Below are 17,504 nucleotides of genomic sequence, written 5' to 3'. Positions count from 1 at the left end.
GCATCTGATTTTTTAAAGACAGAGACTGTAAAGCAAGATGTAAGATTGGACCTTGGGACAGAAGTCTGGTCGAAGAGGAAGTAAACAGGGCACGTCTACAACTAGCCTCACCACGTCTGTATACCAAGGGCATTGAGGCCAATTAGGAGCCACCAGAATTACCAGTATCCCTTTAAGTTCCGCTCGACATAGACGTTTTAGAGGAGGAAAGGCATAAATGAGATTGTCCCATGGCGTCACCTAGGCATCTGTCGCATCAGGACCCAAAGTTCTGCACTTTCTGATTGAATCGGTAGGCCAGCAGATCCATGACTGGAGTCCCCAATTTCTGACAAATCTAAAGGCAAAACATCCGGATGTAGAGCCCATTCTCCTTGATCCAAGCATTAGTCGTCAATGTTTGGATCAAGGAGAATGGGCTCTACATCCGGATGAGCTAATCCACCTACCATTTGACTACTCTTTGATTTTTGATTATATCATCCAGCGTTGCCCCAAACAAATATATACAATAATCTTCTGTCTTCAAGCCAAAAATTCTGATTTTATTATGTGTGTGCAAAAAATAAGAAATTGCTCCGGATGGCAAGTGGTTAAAGAAGAAGTCTCACCTTGTATTTTTTTTCACAGCTCAGTCAGCTATGCAGAGGAGATGGGCCTCTTCAATTACAGCTCTTATCTCACTTTCCCTGCACTTTCCCAACACAAGCATGGTCACAGAAATGCAGGTGGAGGGGACGCCCTCTCACAGGCATCAACACAGGCACTAGAGCCTTGTTTTGTGTGGTAGGTTATAGGTCCTCCGGCAGAATAATGACCCAAAACCTGCATCTAAGAGAAGCCAAGTATGGCTGAAAATTAAACATTGGACTGTTTTGAAGTGGCCTGCTATGAGTCCTGATCTGAATCTAATAGTACATTTATGGAAATGGTAGAAACTCAAAGTTGATAGAACAAAACCATCACACCTAAGACAAATGCAGAAGTTTTCCCAAGTTTAATAGTTCCATTCAGAATTGGAAAACATGCTTGAGTGCAGTTATAGCCTCAAACAGGTGTGCTACAAATATTGGGTTAGGGGTGCCAATAATTATGTTCACGTCATTTTTGTTCTGTTATGTACTAGAAAATGTTCATGTCATAGTTCATGTCATAGGGCAAAAGGAAATGCTATATGGACTATGGAATGAAATTGGTGGATTACTTTTTTTGGTGTGCACATTAGAGAGAATTTATCAAAAATTGAGCAGACAGAATTTGGACCAGTTGTCCATAGTAACAGTCATCTTCTCTCTTCAGTTTGTGCAGTTAAGCTTTGAAAATGAAAGACAGAAGCTGGTTGGTTGCCATGGACAACTGCTCCAGATTTTGTCTACTCCAATTTTGATAAACTCCCCTCATTGTGCTTGCACCCCAACTAAGTCATCATATTTCTCTAGACCCTAGTCACTATCTTGCAAACATACAAGATGGAGATCTCTCAAATAAGCTCATCAGTGCATTACATGCAAAAAGGTCAGTGTTATATTTAGAGATGAAATAGTAAAGCAGAAACGTTGCGTATCCAAACGTTAACAAAAGGTATTGTAAAATGAGTCCTGTTTGTTGCGCGTATACTGTTTGCGATTTGGGCATTTAGTATGTTGATTCATATACATAGTCTGTGTGTCGTCTGCTTTCGTGCTCTGACTTGAGTGTGCAGTCTGTATGATTTCATTGTGTGTGCAGTGACTAAATGTGGGGGGCTTTCTTTCTGTGTGCTGTAACTTAAGCTGGCCATACACTAGTAGATTTCTGAATGAACTTTTGTTCCACTTTCTATTAGATGATGGGGTAAAATCGAGATCGATTTTGGCCGTAGTGACGAAAAAACTCCAAAGCACCTGGATGGAAGTTTTTTCTCGAACGTAATTCTAACCGTGAATGTGGTTTTCATTCGGGAAACTCCATTAATTCCAAAATCGAATGTTACAATGAAGTTTCGCTCCACATTCGTCAAATGTCTGGTGGCCTTTATTGGGTGGTAAAGAAAGATCTTTCATTCTACTATTGTATGGCCAGCTTTAATTGTCAGGGAACCAGGGTTGTCACCTCTCCTCGGGGCTGCCGAGTCTGGTGTAGGGCACCAGGGAGTGGCTTTGATTCCTCTGGCTATAAAAACCTGGTGAGAGCCCTGGCTTGTTGCTGAGTTATTCCACCTCCTATGGTGTGATCACCTAGCCCCTTTTGTTCCTGCTGCCGTTTCCTGAACCCTCTTCCTGGTTACCGACCCCTCGGCCTGTCTACCGCTTCTGAACCTTTGCTGTTCCGAACTTCCTGGTTACCGACCCCTCGGCCTGTCTACCGCTTCTGAACCTTTGCTGCCTGCCTTGACCTGGACTGGACTTGACTACCCCTTTTGGATTTGCCCTCTTGTACCTCGATTTTGGATCTTCCGGTCCATTTTCTGCCAGTGGGTTCCTACCCCCACTGCGAGTCCGCAGCACCGCCTGACATTAATATAGTCTCTCTGTATGCAGTGTTTGAGTATGTAATCTGTGTGCTGTATGTTTGGCTGTGTGCGTGATCTGTCAGTGTGGTGCAGCCTGTGTGGTCTGTTTGTGTTGTATGACTGAGCATTGTCATTTTGTGTGGTCTTTCTGTGACCAGTGACTGAGTGGGCAGCCTATTCTGCGAGCTGTGGGTTGGTCAGAACACTGTGGCTGAGTGCGTGGGTTGTTCTGCAAGCTGTGACCTGAGGAAGGTGGAAGTCAGGTATGTGAAACATGCCCACTAATCAGGATGGGTGCTGGGAATTTCCAGTGATTGACAGAAAGCATGGAATGCTCTTCTCTCTTTATACTGGATGGTTAAATGCTACAGTGTAATGTTATGGATATTTACATCCTTTTAACATAGAAATGTTGTCATGGAGGTAATGGACCCTCTGTTTTGCCAGAAGTATGTCCTGGCCCTGGACTGAGGTGCAGTATCCAAGGAACCGCCCAGTGTTCACCAGAGTACCCCACCAAGTATGTTGGACTCCCAGGTTGCAACCTTCAGTTACACTTGGATTGGTAACAGCTGACAGCAGGTAGAAAAGAACAGTGGTGCAAAATTGGCAGGCAAGGTTATGGTCAAACAGGCAAAAGGTTAGGGCAGGCAGATAACAATGATTGTTGAGAAACAGGTGGAGGTCCCAAATGGGAATCATACTGGAACAGAGATCATGGGTACAAGAACCTAGGAACGCATACTTTGTACAGGCAACTCGTAAATGCATTGAGCAAGTTTACATACAGTAGCTTTCTCGGTCATGACCTCCGAGAAGTGTCTGGAAGCCTGTCATCAGGCTCAGAAATGACGGGGACCCAACGTGGCCCCGAAAGTACTTGTGATTTTGAATGACCGTTGTCATTAAAATATATTGAATCTACTTTTGGAGTGCTGGTGACATCTTTTGGAATTACGACTTGACTACACGGTGCCTCCGTGGTTGCTACAAGCACCCTATTACAGACATCATCTCCTAGGAGATCTGGTAAGGAGTGCAGGAAGATAGACACAATTTTGTGTCTGGAAGCCCTTCTCGCTAAGAACCAGCAGTGGGAGAGCGCCTAAACGCACAGGCTGGAAAAGACATATTGCACATTTCTGGAAACTCAAGTGGTGAACAGGAATGAAGCATTACACCAAGGTGCAAAACAGCGGACTGATCCTGCAGAGACTGGTGCCACAGACTAAGTTTGTTTTTTAAACCCGTGAACTGTGCCTAAATGCTAACCTGAAGGAAGGTCTTTTCAGAGCATTGACATTCATTAGGTTGATTTGTTAAAGCAATGAAAACTAAAGCAATGAAAACTGGAGCAATAAGTAACAGTTACCCATAAGAACGAGTCTAATTAAATTTTTTTTAAATGATCAAGATGCATACAAGGAGCACAGTTCACCAGATCAGTAACTAATGTTTTTATCCACATGTCAGTCCATCCCACTCCCTTTTGTCAGTTATCTGGTGACCCTACAATATTTAAACAGATTAACATTAGATATTGTACAGGACGCCAAGGATGGGTCCAGGAAGGTATGTTTGTGTCCCCTCTATTTGGTTTGTGGTCCCTTTAAGGGGCAACAGAGTGTTAACTACCAGGCAAGAGGAAGTGTCTAGAAAAACACAGGAAACTACACAGAACCTGAGGAGGAGTTGGAGTAGCACAGAGGTGCTAGAGAAAGCTGTGTGAGCTGCTAGTTCTTAGCAATGCCCAGTATAGACCGTTTGTTCTGTGAGAAGTTACTAACAATTTCTAGTGTTGTACCTGCGAGCAAGATTTTTGCGTTTGCATGTGTTTGATGCGATCAGGTGCAGCTAAAATGGGGGCAAGCGGTATTTTTTCTGACTGCATCACAGCAGACTGCACTGGTGTGAACGGCGCAGCAGAAATCCAATTGGAAAGCATTGTGAAGTGATTTCGATGCAGCTGCCAAACGGAACAGACTGCATCACAACTGCATCTGGTATGAACTAGCACTAAGAAGCTGCTGTTGCCCCTTTACCAGAAGTTACTTCTTTAGGCATTTTGCATAACTACCCACCAGTCTCTGCTATTGACATGGTGATATTTTTGACCACTCCTTCGTGCACAATTCTGTCAGTCCAAAGTGTATGCCTTGCATAAACTGCCCATTTGAACAAATATAGTATTTGTTGGTGGATATGCTAGCCTGCTTCGGATTGTCATTTTGAAAGATCTGTTTCCAGTTCATAGCTTGCAGTCATTAAGTCAGCTATCTAAGCTCTGAAGAAGCAAGGAAATCCCAAACCATACCATTTCCACCACCCTGCTTTACAGTCAGTAAGGGGTTCCTCTGAAATCTTGTCTTCAGTTTACACCAAACATGTCTGTGGACAAACAAATCAATCTTTAAATCATCAGTCAACAGCACAGTATTCTAGAAGACCTGGTCCTTTGTTCAATGGCAAACTGTAGTCTTGCTCTAATATTCTTTTTGGACAGTGAAGTCTTTTATTCCCATGCATGGTGAATTGGTGCAATCTCTTTCTGTATGCAGATTAATGCACTACGACACCAGTTGTTGCAAGGGTTCTTGGAGACTTTGTTTAGCTTCAAACGGTCAGCTCTTAAGGTGCCTATACACCTTACACGACCATCGCAAGACTTTTGTCTTGTGATGGTCGTAAGCTTATTAAAAGCTTGTACGATCTGCCCATCTTGGACAGGCAGAGCGTACTTGCGATCATCGAAAACCCGCCCCGCAATGCAGAACGGACAGTTTGCGCGTGCGCACACTGGCCCGTTCCGCGGCTGTCGAACGAGCAGGCTAGAAACCCGCCGACAATCGTACGATTCTCGGCGTGTTTTCGAGCATGCTGGTTCGACAAAAGACGTGCGACCGTACAGTAAAAACGGTTGCACGTCTTCGTTCACACTGCTCGATTCTCGTAGGATCGCGGGATTTCCAGCGATTCTCGTACGAGAATCGAGCAGTGTATGGGCACCTTAAGGCTGAATTCACTGGGCAATCTTGATCCAAATTAGTTTGAAATTTATGACACTTGCAGATTATGAATGATTGAGTTCAGCGCAGTAGTTTCTCCTGGACTATATGCTTGGTGTAATTCTCTTTATTGGTTCTTATTCTATATGTATGGACACTACATAGTAAATGTCTGTTCTGTATGCGGGGTATAATTCTTTCCCTATCATACTGTGCACACTGAATAAACCACACCCATTTCTCACATGCCACTTTGTCTTCCTTTTTAATTTGGTTGACCACATTGACATCCCTGAATATGCCACTACATGCCTTGATTTAGGAACCTACTGAAATAAAATTGATTAATTGCACTCGCTGTATTAGGGTATATCATCATAGCATTTTCCATGAAGCCGATTCCCAGAGTGTGGTGTTTGCATTGCTTATTTGTTGTTAAAGGTACAATCCAGTCAAAATTGAAAATTTAAAGTTTTAGATTTAGAGTACAGCTTACCTTCATTTATTTTAATCTTGACATTGCTATATTGTTCTATGCAACCGCATTGAATGACTCATTGCTGTGGCTTGTAATTGCTCATTAATTAAATATATTACTATTTCAATATTTAGGATGCTTGTATACATTTAATATGTTTACAACTGTCATGTCTAACAATTTTCAGGTGCAGGTCCAAAACCTTCAATTATAGGAAACTTCCAACAACGTCTGTTATCATAGCATTTTATAATGAGGCTTTATCAACACTGCTTCGTACAATACACAGCGTTTTAGAAACGTCTTCTGCAGTACTTCTGAGAGAAATAATAATAGTGGATGACTTCAGTGATAAAGGTACTTGTGAACATCAATTACTTTATTTATCTCTGGTGCAGATTTAAAGGGAATGTGTATCATAAATATTTTCTTTCTTTAAATTTCAGAATAAAAAAAAGGCATGATTTAATATTTTGTCAGTAAATAAAAAAATAAAATAAATTATAGCTAATTTGTCTACAAACGTCAGGTGGTCATAATAATCTGGCCAGTGTGTGTGTGTGTGTGTGTGTGTATATGTATGTATGTATATCTATATATCTATATATATCCTATATAATAATAATACAGTATCTATCGCGTGTATGTCATTGAGCCACATGCAGTCCTGGCCCCTCCCCTCCTCCAAGTGAGTGATTCACAGCAGCCTGATTGCTGTGAGTAGTGTGCCGTGCATGTAAAAGGCACAGGGGGCACTATTCCCTATCTGGAAGTTGGGAAAATTGGTGCTGTAGGACCTGGAACAGTAGAGAATGTGTTTTATGCTGACATGTAAAATAGTTTTTACTAGCCTATTATTTTTATTGATATAATCCTCGAACTCTGGGCGATTGAAACTGTAACCTTTGCAGTGGGGCTACCCGTCCCTCAGTTTCCTCACATCTAATGCAACTGCATTAATGCATGCAATGATGTCCCATGTCCTTAGACCACTGGAGCCTGGGGGAGAAGAGGCTGCGGGGACCGGCCTAGCAGCCAAGATCAGATGAGTGTATTTTCTTTATTTTAGACCCTAGACCAAAATGAGCAGTTAACCCATGCAGTGCAGGGGTAGCTTCACTCTCCACTGCTCCAAACTCACCCCCAAGATAGACCATAACTTCAATACAAATAAGTAAACTAAACATGAGGTTATAGTCCATCGGAGTGAGCTTGGAGCGGTGGCTAATTTACAACACACACCGAGGTCAATGGGAACAAAGTAGCCACCCTCCTGAAGGAAGGACAGTTTCAGTACCAATTCAGAGATGATTTGAGGATCTACAGCTGAATGATGCACAAATAAAGTTAATTTTTTTTTAAATTAGGCACATTAATGCATTTTTAAGATTTACCTCCTACATTTAGTGTGATTTTAATTTATTTTTAAAGCATTTACAGTCCTCATGTTTCCAACTCTCTCAGCTCTACTTCCTTGAACGGACTCCTTCCTGTCCAGTACAAGATCACAGATTGACCAGTCTCTATCACCAAAATCTTTAATTCTAGTTCTGCTTTGAGAAATGGTCCTCTAGTCATTTTATCCTTTCATACATTAGCACAATGTCTGCTTTACTTGATGTCATATGACATAAAAACTTGTTTAACGGCTAAATTTGTGAGCTAAATGTACAGTTTCATCTGCATAGCAATAAGTTTACATGTGTATATTTTCTTTTGGCAGTATTTTTAAAGTCTCAGCTGGAAAACTATATTAGTTCTCTGGAAAGAGTACGCTTGATCAGGACAACAAAACGTGAAGGACTTGTACGGGCACGACTTATTGGAGCAACTTATGCTATAGGTGAGGTACTCACATTTTTGGATTGCCATTGTGAGTGCGTTACTGGTTGGATAGAGCCACTTCTGGAAAGGTATGTGTAGCCATTATTGTCAATTTTCACAGGTTAAAACCTCGGTAACCACTTCAGTGTTAAACCAGTGTTACACCACGGTCGCGCTTCTGTGCAGATTTGCTCAGCCAAGTGTGGCTGCTTTTTTACATTGCAGCTTGTGGCCTGTTTGCGGGAAATGCGGCTGCCATCTTGATTATGGGCGGCCACCCTTTTCTGACTGTTTTTTTTTTGTGGGGGTGGGGGGTTCGCCCACACCCCAAGGTGGGAAGATGCTTGGTGTGTGGTGAGAGGCAGTCATGTTCTCCCTGGGACACTGCTGGATGCCCCACAGTTTGCTATCTAGGGGGGACACGTGGTACTCGCCTTTTTTTTTTCTGGACAGTGTGTACGCTGGGCCTGCTGCGGTTTTCAGTGGGTGCTGGGTGGCCCAGTGTATAGGAGGGAGGTGCATTTCTCCCGTGACCTCGTGGTGAAGATTTTGTCAGTGCAGGCAGGGGGGGAGGGGGTCTCCTCTGTAAAGGCTTTCCCCACACCCATTTTTATTTTCTACCTATCCTCCTATATAGTTGTCACAGTTGCCGTAGCCGCCTTTGGCCCTCCTTCAGGGGCCACCAACACGCAGGGTACGGCGCTCGCCCTGAGGTGTTCTCTCCTGCTATAAATGGATATGTATAGCACTTGAACGTGCCTTGTCGATGAAGGCCATAAAAAAGCATTCGCTCCTGCCTTCTTCCTCTGCTCCCTTGGCAGGGTCAGAAAGGGGGGGATCCCTCGGCAGTGTTGGGTCTGCCTGCCTCCGGGGACTCCTAGCCGGAAGGGGCCTGGCTGTTTTGGAAGAGATGTTGGGTTCACTCTTTTTTTCCAGAGCGAGGGTTGGCTTCTGCTTTCCTAATGTTTTTAGCTACCAGGGACGGCAGCATCTTACCATGTCCTGGTCAGTACTAATGCGTTTTTTTTTCTGCCATGTACTCTTTTGGCAGTCATTCGTGAATTTGTGGTCTTTTCCACAGTGATGAACCTGCCTGTTTTTACATCCTAACAAGGCAGCAGTCATTCCGGTGGGTGACTCTTCATCCTCCAGGGATTTTGCAGAGCTCTCATGCGTCACTTTTGACATTTAATGATATATATCGGACAGTCACCCCTTCCCCAGACAATCTCAGGAAGCTCACATCTCTCTGGTCTCAAAGGAAAGCAAGTACCCGGCCAGTGCTGGAGTTATAGAAATATATGCAATGGTACATGGCAGGGCTGCCCTATCTCTCTATATTCTCCCCATGGAACACCTGGCAATGGCAATAAAACACAACCCCAACGTCCAGGGCCTTACTGTTGGCCAGAAGGAATATAAGCTAAGTCTCTATGCGAATGATCTTCTGCTCTGTTTCCAATCTGCAAACTGCTTTTCTAGCCTTACTCTGGGAGTTTCACTCCTTTTGGCTTGCTCAGTAATTTTAAAGTGAATATGCATAAAACTGAGGCTTTAAATGTCTCCTTAGACCACGCAGGTTTCTCATATTTGCGTGTTTCATTTCCCTTTTTGCTGGCAACCTGAGGCATTGAAATACCTGGGGATCTATTTGCTGACCTGCCTTGAGTTACTTTTTGACCTTAACTGTAAGTCACTATTATCGCTCTGAAACTCAAAGATTGGGCCACAAAGTCCCACTCACTTTACAAAATGGACATTTTGCCACGTCTGCTATACTTATTTCAAACGGTGCCTATCCCTCTGTCCAAGGTGTTCTTTTGCACTTTGAAGACTGGTTTAGTTTGCTGTATTTGGAGAGGCTCTCCAGCCCGTCTTCGTTATGATGTACTGATTCACTCCAAAAAATCAGGAGGAGTTAGACTCCCCCATGTGGAACTCTACTATTCCGCATCTCGGCTCACTAGAATTTTGGATGTGATCCATAATGCTTCCCATAAACGCTGGATCGCTCTTGAAGCAGACCTTGTCTTTGCATCTCTGCTATCCCCGCCATGGATCATGCCCTCCTTCTTGACCGCCCCTTGAACATCTACCATTTTGTGTACCAGCCCTACTCAAGGTGTGGGGTGCTCTTGTGAAGTTACATTGGACCTTTGACTTCCATTTTAGGAAGTCAAAGGGCGTTGACCTCTACTGGCATGAATCATATCCCTAGTCAAATATATCAGACTCCTTCTGGGTAGCTGGCTTCAGTATTTCCAGCTTCAGGACTTCTATACCCACCTGTGTAGGTTGCAAAACTTCTTAGGGATCTCACTGCTTTTGAGACTGTCTTCAGTCATCTGCTCCCACCCATATTCTCTGTATTCTCTATACATTGTTGCTCCTGATGTTTCATCCACAGTACCCTCTTTACTTGTCGGCTTGGAAGAGGGAGAATGACAAAGCAAAAATCTGTATTCTGTTTTATGCGTTGTCAATTGCTAGCTCTGCACAGGAGAGGAATGTTAAGGTATTTATTATTATGGTATACATGTCCCTATGACCTCCACAGGATTTTTCCTAGCTGCCCGGATGTCTGTTGGCATTGGGGGTCATGCTTTGGGACAATGGCATATACAGGTGAAACTCGGAAAATTAGAATATCGTGCAAAAGTTCATTTATTTCACTAATGCAACTTAGCCGTCTACCAGGAGATTTTGGAGCACTTCATGCTTTCTTCCACAGACGAGCTCTATGGGGATGCTGACTTCATTTTCCAGCAGGACTTGGCACCTGCCCACACTGCCAAAAATTTTCTGAAATTGTGGATCTGGGTTTTCATGAGCTGTAAGCCATAATCATCACAATTATGACAAATCTCGGCTTGAACTATCTTGCTTTGCATGTAATGAGTCTATCTCATATATTAGTTTCACCTTTAAGTTGCATTAGTGAAATAAATTAACTTTTGCACGATATTCTAATTTTTCGAGTTTCACCTGTATTTGGTGGGATTACCCAGCTATGATACCTTTCTGGAATTAGGTGTTTGATAATTACTATGCCGGGACATCTTCGTCTCTCTCGTACTTGGCAATTAGCTTTATTCTTCCTTATCCCGGGTTCCCTTTTTAAGGTTAAGACGGGCTTGCTATGTTACTACCTTTTTGCTGCTAGGGCAGTGTTCCCACGACGTTGAAAATCACAATCTGCACAATCCTGCAGGAATGGGTCACAGATCTTAATTGCTTGATGCATGTGGAGGAATTGACGGCTCAGCTGTATGATAGAAATTCACAGTTCTCTGCTATTTGGTCCACCTGGATTCTCCTTCAGGATAGTTCACGATTCCGTCAACTCTTTTTCCATGAAGAGATCCTAAGGGAGACCTCTTGGGTTTTTTTTTTCTGTGCTTTTTTTCTCGCTTGCACTCCTAATGTTCTCTTTCTTTCCCTCCTTTTTCTTTCTTTTTTTCTTTCACATTCTTTGTTTCTTCAACTTCTGTGGCTCCTGTTGAGTAATTCCCCATGGGGTTCCTCCTCTTTTGATGTTTCAACATGCGGTTTTAGTTTCCCAGAGGGTGGTATGATGTTTCCATGGACTGGTCCGTTGAATAGAATCAGCGGTGCACCAAGATTCCTCCATAGCTGGTCCCGATATTAGGTAGTGCGGGGAATACTATGGGGGGGGGGTTATTGACTTTCTCAGCCTGGGCCTCGATTGCATGGCCATTTATGGAGTTGTCACTCCATTCTTTTCAATTATCCTTGCTATGCATGCATTTTCTGGAACTTGTGCAAGGAAGTGTTCTTGCTGCCCTTTTCATTTTGTATTTTCTGTATTACTTTTAACCGTTTTAATACAAATTCTAGTAGTAAACATTTTTTTACAAAAAACCCCCATAATTGTTAGTAAAATTTCTTAGCCGCACAATTAAATTAGTGGTTTCAGCACTGTCTTTAAAAAGACTGATTTAGAAGTTTTAACTTGAATGCTCAAACATTTTTTTGAGCTCATCAAATGAGCATAAAACATATTCTAACACAAAACAGCATCCCTAATTGAGAGCAATGAGGATTGGGTAGAAAACTTTAATCTTGATAGACCTAAGAGTCAAGGTATGATCAATATCAGCAGATATAATAATGCAGTACACTGATGCTTTTCACATGAGCAGGCCTGTGGGGTGCTCAAATTACAAATGTAAAAAATCCACAATTAGACCGATTAGCTTTATTCTCTCGTCTTGTGCTTTATTCTCTGGTCTTAAATAATGAATATAATAATTGAATAACTACCTGCTCACTGTCTCTTTTTTAGAATTGGGGAGAATGAAACTGCAGTTGTCTGTCCGGTGATTGATACCATTGACTGGAACACATTTGAGTTTTACATGCAGACAGGGCAACCAATGATTGGAGGATTTGACTGGCGGCTTACTTTCCAGTGGCATGCTGTTCCCGAGCAGGAACAACAAAGAAGGAAATCCAGGATAGATCCAATAAGGTAATCTATTTACCACCATTAGTAACATCAACCTAAACAAGGCCAAACATAAATGAAAATGAAGGTTGTCAAAAAAAGTTGGATGGGAGATGAAGCAAATGTCTTAAGTTGTTTTTAGTATCTATGTCAACAGTACAGAGAGAAACGTGTTCAGGAGTAAAACAGCAAGCGTCAGTGTCTCTTTCATCCACATCTGCCCCCCTGCTCCATCTACGTCTGCTCCATCCACATCTGGCCCTCTGCTCCATCTACGTCTGCCCCCTGCTCGCTCCGCATCTGCACCTGCTTCGTCCTCCACATCTGCACCTGCTTCGTCCTCCACATCTGCACCTGCTTCATCCTCCACATCTGCACCTGCTTCATCCTCCATATGAGGGCCCAGTGAGATCCAGTCCTCCCCCTCAGAGTGGAAGGGGGGGCCCTAAGAAAAAACCTTGCATGAGGGCCCTTTGTTGCTTGGTCCACCACTGGTCCGATGGTCTGCTTTGCGGGCCTTTTCTGCTGTAGGCAACACAACCCATCGATTTACAGGTACCCTCACATAACGGTAATGTATGGGGTGGCCAGGGTGTGCAGTCTTAGAGCACCACCCCAGCTGGCTGAACAGATTGCCCCCAAAGTATGTCACTATGGAGCACTGGCCTAAAGTGAGGAATAAATCCCTTTTTTTTTTTTTGATCTGCGATGCAAGTGGGGCACTATGTTACTCACTAATTAAGTGGGTTTCCATTTAAAAAAATAACTCTGGGAAGCATGTATTCTTAATCCTTTTATTGGGGCTACCCCCTGCATTTTGAGGGTAAATTGCTTATTTTTATCTAGGGCCCCTGCAGGGCCCCTGCCTGTAGGCGTCCTGTGCGAGAAAGCTTTACAGTGCCCGTCAGTGACCACACCCCTCAGTAACCACACCCCCTGTAGCCACACCCATTTCTCAAATACCCAAACAATTTAAAGCCTCCTATTTTGTTTTGTACGCTGTATCTTGCTTCTGACAGGTTGCGTTAGTAGCAGGGATGTCCCGATACCAATAATAGTATCGGTATTAGGGGACATACATGGCTTTTTCAGGAGTACATGCACTCCTGAAAATGCCCTGATACTAAAAGCCGATACTGGCTCTTTAAATGTTTCAGGAAGTTCAGCTGCCTGGGGTCCTGAGCGTGCGGGGGGTCCTCAGGCAGCTGTCTGTGAAAGTGCCTGTCTGGCTGCACATTGCCTTCCCAGCACCGGCACAGTACCGCACAGCCCCACGCTTACCAGCACAGCCCTGGAGCCCGGTACAAGTCTTAAGTCCTCTATAGCCGGTTGCCATTCTCCATTGCTGTAAAATTATGAATTGATGAGATCTGTAGCCCACTATTGCTGGTTGCCAATCTCCATTGCTGAATAATCATGGATTGAGTTACAGTTCTTCATAATTATAAAGAAACTGCCCTAAAATCATTAGTCTGTATTGTTTTACCAAAACATTTCACATGTCCCTTTTAAGAAAAGTATGGGTAATCGGTATCGACAAGTACCTGAGGGAAAGTACTTGTACTTGGTCTTGAACAAATGGTATCGGAACATTCCTAGTTAGTAGCATAGCAGGGAAGCCAGAGTCTCAGGTGGGCTATAAAGAATCTCTTGTGGGCTCTGCTGGGTCTTAGCCTGAGACCCTGCAGAGCCAACCATAGACCCGCAAAGCCCACCACAGACCCCACACAACCCACCATAGGTCCTGCGTAGCCCCACTGTATGTGTTCAGGATAATTCTGCAAGGAGCTGTGAATGGAAAAACTACAAGTCCCATCAGCCACCGCAGCAGAGGGATTTCTAGGTTGTAATGGAATACAAGTGTCCCGGCACTTGTAGTCCATTCATTCTTCTTCTTCCAGTTCATGTTACTAAATGTCCATACCAAGGTAGTATCTGCAGGAGTCGGAGCATTGCAAAGGCGAGCCACTGATGCACAATGATAAACAAAAGTGTGAATTTATTATTTAAAAAAATATTATATATAGAACACTTCATGTGTACCCGTGTGAATGGGACCCTAGGATAATGCTAGCCATACATGCTATGCATTTCCCTTACAGTGCTAAACAAGAGAGAGCCATTGGTTCCTCCATCTAAACAGGTGAATGTAGGCACTGTTTGGCAACCGGGCCACCTCGAAATTGGAGCAGTGTATGACCAAGTTAATTATGCAGTCAGTACGGTCTTTCACTCTAATTATATTTTTTGGTTTTTTTTTTCCAGAATCAATCTTAAGTCTAGTTTACTCAGTGTCACAAAGCCAGGAATTGAATACGACTCCTTATCACCTGTTGTTATATCCGTGTGGGTGTGTATATGTTTAATTTAACAATCACAGCTGTGGCTTTGACATATTATGAAAATAGTTTTTCAATGGTTTCACATTATTTAAACTTTAAAGGAGAATTATGAGGCGAGTGATTTTCACTCGCCTCATAATCTGAGCTGACCTGTGACAATGAAACTGTCACAGGTCGGCTCAGTAAATCGGGAAGTAAGCGAACGCATACCGTCGCTCGCACACTTCTTGATCTATCCCTGCAGAGACCCGTGACTGTCGCTCACGGCACCCTGCAGGAATTCCACCCCCCTCCCCTGTCCGATCCTCCAGCGCTGACTGGCGAAACGGACGGGGGAGGGCACAGCTGGCTCTCCCCCTCGATAGGCAGAGCCAGCTATTAATCCCGTAGCTGGGTGTATCCACACAGTATTGTCGGGATCCGTCCCGGCTGCGGCTGTAGCTCGCGGTATACTGAGCTTTGGGTCACAGGAGAACGCTGGTTTGTGTCCTCCCGTGACCCTTAGAAAACTGGGGAAGGGGTCGTGTCCAAGATGGCGACCGGAGCACACGTGTAATAGCTGTGCTCCGCCACCCTATCTATCATCCTGCTAGTTATAGCCCTGTGGAGCGCTCGTTTCGCTACGGGACCAGGATCTACCACTCTCCTGTACCGGAGGGTATGTCTCGGGGGCGCCGTAAATCATCTACAGGCCGCCCCAGTAACCCCTCGCCCTGGCCGGCCCGCAGCAAGAAACAACCTCGGGGCAAGATGGCGGCCCAGCCGGAAGAAGTGGAGGAGACCCTGTCAGGCCCAGCACAGTTTACAGCGGTGATGGCCACGATATCTGGTTGCCAAACTGTGCTCATGGCCAAGATTGACCATCTCCAGTCGGACGTGGGACTCCTCCGACGGGACCTGGACAGATTCCGGGATGGGATGACCGCGGTGGAAGGTAGAGTGGAGGATGTGGTCGGGGCCCATACGGCGACTCTACGCACTTTACAAACCAAGGTCAAGGCCCTGGAGTCCAGAGCGGTGGATGCCGAAAACCGGAACCGGAGGAGTAACCTGCGCATCCTTGGGCTGCCGGAGGGGCTGGAGGGCACTGACCCACTCACCTTTGCCGAATCCCTGATCCGGGCCCTGCTCCCTAAGGCCCAGCTCACAGCCTTCTTCGCGGTTGAGCGGGCCCACCGCATGCCTTCCTTCCCGGGGGCCCCCCCGCGTACCTTTATTTTCAAACTGCTAAACTTCCGAGACCGGGATGCCATCCTCCGCAAAGCCAGGTTATTGGGAGAGGTTAAGTATCCCCCCTCCCCTGTCCGATCCTCCAGCGCTGACTGGCGAAACGGACGGGGGAGGGCACAGCTGGCTCTCCCCCTCGATAGGCAGAGCCAGCTATTAATCCCGTAGCTGGGTGTATCCACACAGTATTGTCGGGATCCGTCCCGGCTGCGGCTGTAGCTCGCGGTATACTGAGCTTTGGGTCACAGGAGAACGCTGGTTTGTGTCCTCCCGTGACCCTTAGAAAACTGGGGAAGGGGTCGTGTCCAAGATGGCGACCGGAGCACACGTGTAATAGCTGTGCTCCGCCACCCTATCTATCATCCTGCTAGTTATAGCCCTGTGGAGCGCTCGTTTCGCTACGGGACCAGGATCTACCACTCTCCTGTACCGGAGGGTATGTCTCGGGGGCGCCGTAAATCATCTACAGGCCGCCCCAGTAACCCCTCGCCCTGGCCGGCCCGCAGCAAGAAACAACCTCGGGGCAAGATGGCGGCCCAGCCGGAAGAAGTGGAGGAGACCCTGTCAGGCCCAGCACAGTTTACAGCGGTGATGGCCACGATATCTGGTTGCCAAACTGTGCTCATGGCCAAGATTGACCATCTCCAGTCGGACGTGGGACTCCTCCGACGGGACCTGGACAGATTCCGGGATGGGATGACCGCGGTGGAAGGTAGAGTGGAGGATGTGGTCGGGGCCCATACGGCGACTCTACGCACTTTACAAACCAAGGTCAAGGCCCTGGAGTCCAGAGCGGTGGATGCCGAAAACCGGAACCGGAGGAGTAACCTGCGCATCCTTGGGCTGCCGGAGGGGCTGGAGGGCACTGACCCACTCACCTTTGCCGAATCCCTGATCCGGGCCCTGCTCCCTAAGGCCCAGCTCACAGCCTTCTTCGCGGTTGAGCGGGCCCACCGCATGCCTTCCTTCCCGGGGGCCCCCCCGCGTACCTTTATTTTCAAACTGCTAAACTTCCGAGACCGGGATGCCATCCTCCGCAAAGCCAGGTTATTGGGAGAGGTTAAGTACGAAAATAACAAGCTTCTCATATTCACAGACTATTCTGTGGAGACCCAGCGCCAACGTAAATCCTTCGATGCTGCCAAGGCTGCCCTCCGAGTAAGGGGGATCAGGTACAGCATGCTTTTCCCAGCGCGCCTGAGGGTGCAGGATGGCGAAACATCCCGATTCTTCACTGCTCTGGAGGAGGCCATCAAGTGGCTTGAGCACCTACCCAAGACCTGAGGATACCAACCCACGGGGGGGAGCTGAATATGGCTGTGAGGGGAACTGGTGGATCTCCTTACTCCCCAGTCCTGTAACCTGTGGTGCTCCTGCGACAGTGCATGGATATACCTCTGGCTTTATTCATACTTTTATGATACTATACTTTTGCTGACCATTTTGGAGTTGGTCTGTTCTGAAAGAGATTGTCCCCAACTGATTCCTGCAATGTAGGCCTCCCCTTAGGATTAGACCCGAGACCAGAGGGACAAAGGTGCAGAGTCCCCCTGAGGATACTAAGGTGGAGGGGGTGACCGGACCGAAGAGGACAAGTAGGGGTCATGGTTTTGATCACCTACTGCTGCCTGAGGGGGCTTACTGCGTTGCAGAAGTTGTTCACAAGGTT

At 45.6% G+C, this 17,504-nt stretch overlaps 1 protein-coding gene across 1 annotated transcript in view; it reads left to right on the top strand.

Moving 5' to 3' along the window:
* LOC108798515 (polypeptide N-acetylgalactosaminyltransferase 4-like) overlaps nt 1-17,504 on the top strand; it is a 75,823-nt gene that overhangs the window by 16,016 nt on the left and 42,303 nt on the right. The window contains exons 2-4 of the mRNA XM_018570277.1: nt 6,162-6,331; nt 7,698-7,887; nt 12,105-12,290. Of these exons, the coding sequence (XP_018425779.1) occupies nt 6,162-6,331; nt 7,698-7,887; nt 12,105-12,290 (546 nt within the window). The remainder of the gene's footprint in view (nt 1-6,161; nt 6,332-7,697; nt 7,888-12,104; nt 12,291-17,504) is intronic.

The sequence above is a fragment of the Nanorana parkeri genome, unplaced genomic scaffold (genome assembly GCF_000935625.1).
Source record: "Nanorana parkeri isolate BGI_ZX_2015 unplaced genomic scaffold, ASM93562v1 scaffold1494, whole genome shotgun sequence".
Classification (NCBI taxonomy): domain Eukaryota; kingdom Metazoa; phylum Chordata; class Amphibia; order Anura; family Dicroglossidae; genus Nanorana; species Nanorana parkeri.
Note: the sequence above shows the minus strand (reverse complement) of the source record. Positions and strands in the feature narration are given on the sequence as shown.